Source organism: Pelodiscus sinensis, chromosome 15, assembly GCF_049634645.1.
Source record: "Pelodiscus sinensis isolate JC-2024 chromosome 15, ASM4963464v1, whole genome shotgun sequence".
In the NCBI taxonomy this organism is placed as follows: domain Eukaryota; kingdom Metazoa; phylum Chordata; order Testudines; family Trionychidae; genus Pelodiscus; species Pelodiscus sinensis.
In genome coordinates, this window is record NC_134725.1 from 17,788,321 (window position 1) to 17,793,303 (window position 4,983).

A 4,983-nucleotide genomic window follows, 5' to 3' on the forward strand; every position below is an offset into this window, starting at 1 on the left:
TTGGTTTAAAACAAAGACACACAAGCAAGGCATCACACAAATTACAGGCCAGCTTTGGTAGATTTCTTACAAAATGTACACATTTAAATGTGTTTACAGTTTATAAGGTTACAATGTTTCCAAACAAAAGTTGCAAAGATGAAATACAGAATATTTCACTTCTGTACCAAAAATAACATATTATGTTACAATAACAGTATTGTAGCTCTCATTTAAGACATTATTGAGAACTGCACCTCTTTACTGAAAAAAGAGCTCTGCACATACAGAATATGCTCAAATATATGGGTTCATATCCTGCACACATGCTTAAGTGGCTATGTCTAGACTGGCATGATTTTCCACAAATGCTTTGAAAAGTTTTCCGTTAAAAGCATTTGCGGAAAAGAGCGTTTAGATTGGCATGCAGGCTTTTCCGCAAAAGCACTTTTTGCAGAAAAGCATCCATGCCAATCTAGACGCACTTTTCCGCAAAAAAAGCCCCGATCGCCATTTTCCAAATCGGAGATTTTTTGCACAAAACAAATCCGAGCTGTCTACACTGGCCCGAAAAGCTTTGCGCAAAAGGACTTTTGCCCGAACGGGAGCAGCCTAGTATTTCTTCAAGAAGCACTGATTTCAGACAGTCGGAATTCAGTGTTCTTGCAGAAATTCAAGCGGCCAGTGTAGACAGCTGGCAAGGTTTTCCGCAAAAGCACCTGCTTTTGCGGAAAAACTTGCCAGTCTAGATGCAGCCACTTGGTTTAAGCATGAAGTTTTTTCTCCAGTGAGACTAATCATATGCTCAATAGCTTCAAAGGGGTAGCTGAGTTAGTCTATAACAGGAAAAACTTAAAAAACAACAGATAGGCTAGTAGCTCCTTAAAGACTAACAAAACACGTGGATGGTATCAAGTGGGTTGTACCCACAAAAGCTCGTGATACCATCCACATGTTTTGATAGTCTTTAAGGTGCTACTAGTGTATTTGCTGTTTAAGTTTTTTCATATGCTCAATCTTACCCACATCCATAAGTGTTTGCAGGATCAACGTCCTAGTTGTTCAAGTTTCTATGTATTGACACCACCTCTTTGTGATATTTAATAAGCAAAGCAAGAACTATATGGATAAACTACAAACCCAGTTAAATCACAAGTTTCAGCAACAATGGCCAATATTCAGTGTTGACAGATACATGTTTGTGTTAGGTGTGCAGAGTATTATATATTTGTGAGGGAACCATGAGCCTGTAAGTAAGGTTTAGTGTTATAGTGTGAGGGAGACTAATGTGTTATGCAGAATGTTTCCTTATTAATTGGAGATAGATGGAAATTCCTTATGGAGTCCATCAGGGTCGGTAGGAGTGTGCTGGTCTGGCATAAGAGTCCTGTTGCTTGACCTAGAACTTCTTTTATTTCTTTTAGAATTTGCAGGAACTGTCAGGTTAAAAACTTACTCCCTAATCCTTTTTAGAAGAAGCTGGTTTCACACACGTCAAAGTCAGGAAATCCCAAATTGTACATTCACAGAGCAAAAGTGAGTCATCCTTCCTACTCGCTACAAAAGTTATGGTGGCTATGGAATTCATAACCTTGAACTTCTTAAATATTACGTGTAAAGTCTAAGCCATAATATCAATTTAAGCATTTTTTGCATTTCCTTGTTTGTTTTTCAAATTAAAAATGGTGTTAATTAATTTAATTTTATTGCACAATCAAACAAATGCATATTCATATTAAATTGTGCCCCTATGGAACACACAAAATTTGATATTGTCAGCAACATGGCAAGGAAGAGTTCTTGCTGAATCTATTCCACTACTTAAAAAATAATATTAGAAGGAGCCTACTTGTCCAACCAAATAATTCAGCATGAATGCTTCCAATTTCAAACTGTGCATGTAAAGCATGTGCCAGAGAAAGTGCTCACTGTGTGCTGTAATGATTTCATAGTCAAGTACATAGAATAGGAATTGATTAAAGAGAAGAGATGGTTGGCTAACCTGAGAGTACAAAGCAGTGCAGTCAAGGTTAAAACTCATCTTTTTAAGCCTCAACTGATCCATTGTAACCATCCTCCATTGTATTTCAATGTACAGTGTTTTAGGTACACATGATTGGTGCCTACATCTCAAGGACTGTCTCAATTAGTAGAAAGTCAAGGATCCCAGTTCATGACTTTTTCTAAACCAGTTTTTGTGTCACATAGCGGGGCAGAGGTTAATAGTGTAAACTGAAGAATTAAGACCAACGTTAGTTTGAAGTTTTAAAAAGAACATAAGTTTTATTTATCCAAGCTCAAAAAATGAAAAAAAAATTAAATAACGAAAACAATTTTACAATAAACCAGATGCAATTTTTAACAAAGAAATAAACCAGATGCAGGTTGCTTTTTTACAATAAATAAGAGATGTTTCAATCAAAAGAGTCTTTTTTAAGAAAATGTGAAATGACTGAAAATCATTAAAGTTTTAGGATTACAGTTTGTATAACAGTGACACAATTCATCATCACAGAGAGATCTGAGCAAATTATAAGAAATATAAAAATTCGAAGTTGACAAAGTCCTACTGGAGGAATGCTCAAGGCATTCATCCCTAGGAAGAGAGGTCTGAGAGCACAAGTCATGTGGTGCATTACAGATGTAAACTCCGCTTTCATTTTTAACGCAGATACAGTATAAATTCTTATTTCAGGGTGTTATTGCCATTGACACAAAATGCCTCACCTCTTTCCAAAGTGATAGAAATGCCTCACCTCTTTCCAAAGTGTGTGGCTTGGTTACCAAATTAGAGTGCTGGGCTGTCCTCTATTCCAGCCCCCTTTACATAAAAGCAAACTGGGGGGGGGGGGGGAAGGGGCTGGAAGAGCAAACTATGGATTATTATAAAAATAAGCACAGAGAAATGGACTTGTTTGTGGAAGTGAAAATAAGGCGGTTGCAGCAATCCTAAAAGGGGCACAGACCGCAAGCACCGCTTGAAAAAGCAACAAGAAAACTTACAAATTCAGGCTAGGAAGGAACACACGTTATAAAATGCTTTGCTCCCCGAGCAAATAGTTCAGACATCTTTATAATATAAAAATAGACATATAAAATATAGACCATCTTGGGTTTTTAAAACAGGGTTAACAATTAAAGAGTTAAGTTCTGAAATAGTTCTGTAAATTCCTGTACCAGAATCGCCCTAACTGCTCAGACTGGTGCCCAGCAGAGCGCAGGTTAGTTAACTTCATTAGCCATGTGTTCCCTGGGCTCTGTACAGCGGCAACATTTACAACAGCCAGAATTAAAGCTTTTTAAAAATAAAATAAAGTAAGGGGAAGGATATTTCGTCCAGGTAGTGACCTGCTGCTACAGATGGACAGAGAAATTCTCTGCTTAAGATGTTTAATGGAGTTCTTATTTCTTCACAAACGGAGAATGCAAACTTTATCTTATTTAATATTAAATAAACAAGTAACTTTAGTAGTTTGGGGGCAGCGATAATAATAATCATCACCACATCAGCAGGTGTGGGCTTGCAATTAATCACAAAGCAGTTTTAAAAAGCCTGAGCACCTGCGACGTTGAGCATATTCCTGCAATACACTGTTACCCAGTGTGCGCTTTGGGTATTCAGCATGCATGTGAAAACCAACCAACCCATTTCTAGTGCCAGAGTTAGCACTGGCAGAGTTAGCACGAATTCCGGGAAGGGAAAGGAGAGTCAGAAGAGACAGAATTCACGCCGCTGTCCTTTGGAGAGGCGCAAACGGGCGGCGAAGCGCGCGTGGAGGAGCACAGCTGGGTGTCTTGTTCCACGTCGCTGTACCGGCTCACAGTCCAGCTTAGAGCTCGCCTCAGACACAGACGCAGCGAGGCTGGGGGGGGGGGGGTGCGCTTCCCCAAATCAGCGGGAGTCTGCGCGAGTCAATTCAAGCTTTCCCGCTGCGCGGGGGGCTGGGGAACGGCTGAGCCTGGCTACTGCGGGTCCGGCTGGGAGCTGCCGCCCGGTGAGCTCTCCCGAGTCCCTCAGACGTAGTTCTTCTTGTCGTACTCCCCGTTGGAGGTGGGCCGCCGGGAGGAGGCCGAGTACTTGACGGGGAAAGCGTTCTCCTCCCCCCGGGAGCAGGAGCAGCAGCAAATCAGGCTGCCCCCGAAGATCAGCAGCGCCGTGGCCGCCCAGCCAATGTAGAGCGCGGCCCCCATCTCCCTCTTCTTGGAGCTAGGCACGTTGGGGTCGTAGAAGCCGCTGATGATGATGTTGGCGAACCAGCAGACCGGGATGAGGACCAGGATCCCGCAGACGATGTAGATGGTCCCGCCGGCTATCACGATCCACGACTTGACCTTGCCGGCCCGGACACAGGTGGTGCACTGGGCCCCGACCACCGTCACCATCAGCGCCACCAGCCCCAGCAGCGCCACCAGGACGGTGAGCGCCCGGCCCGCCTGCACCTCGGGGCTCAGCGCCAGGATGGAGTCGTAGACCTTGCACTGCATCTGCCCGGTGCTCTGCACCACGCAGTTCATCCACAGCCCCTCCCAGGTGGTCTGCGCCACCACGATGTGGCTGTCGATGAAGGCGGACACCTGCCACATGGGCAGCCCGCAGGACAGGATGACGCCCACCCAGCCCAGTACGCACAGACCCAGACCCAGGATCTCCAGCGCCGCCGATGCCATTCTGCTCCTCGGGACTCTCGAACTGCTCGGGACTCAGCCGCTGGGAACTTGCTGCTTCCTCGCCTGCCGCTCTGGGTTGTGATGGAGCTTGGGCGCCGCGGGGCCCTATTTGAGGCTGCAGGGCGGGCGCCTCCCAGCGCCGCCCCTGCCCTCGTGTGTGTGGGGGGGAGTCACAGGCAGTGAGGGGCTGCGGAAGGAAGCAGGAGCGCGTGCGAATGACGAACGCTTGGAAGGAGTTGTGGGGGGGGGATAGGAAAAGATGCGGGAAAGGAGCCAATTACAGAAGCTGCAGCTTTGGCCTTCCTGTGGGGGAGGGGGGCTCTGCGTGGTTAAGGG

At 44.9% G+C, this 4,983-nt stretch overlaps 1 protein-coding gene across 1 annotated transcript; it reads right to left on the reverse strand.

Moving 5' to 3' along the window:
* Positions 1–2,243: 2,243 nt before the first annotated feature.
* CLDN5 (claudin 5) lies at positions 2,244–4,756 on the reverse strand. Its single transcript, XM_075898293.1, has one exon. The coding sequence runs from the start codon at positions 4,645–4,647 to the stop codon at positions 3,994–3,996; it is 654 nt and encodes a 217-aa protein (XP_075754408.1). The 5' UTR covers positions 4,648–4,756; the 3' UTR covers positions 2,244–3,993.
* Positions 4,757–4,983: the final 227 nt, after the last annotated feature.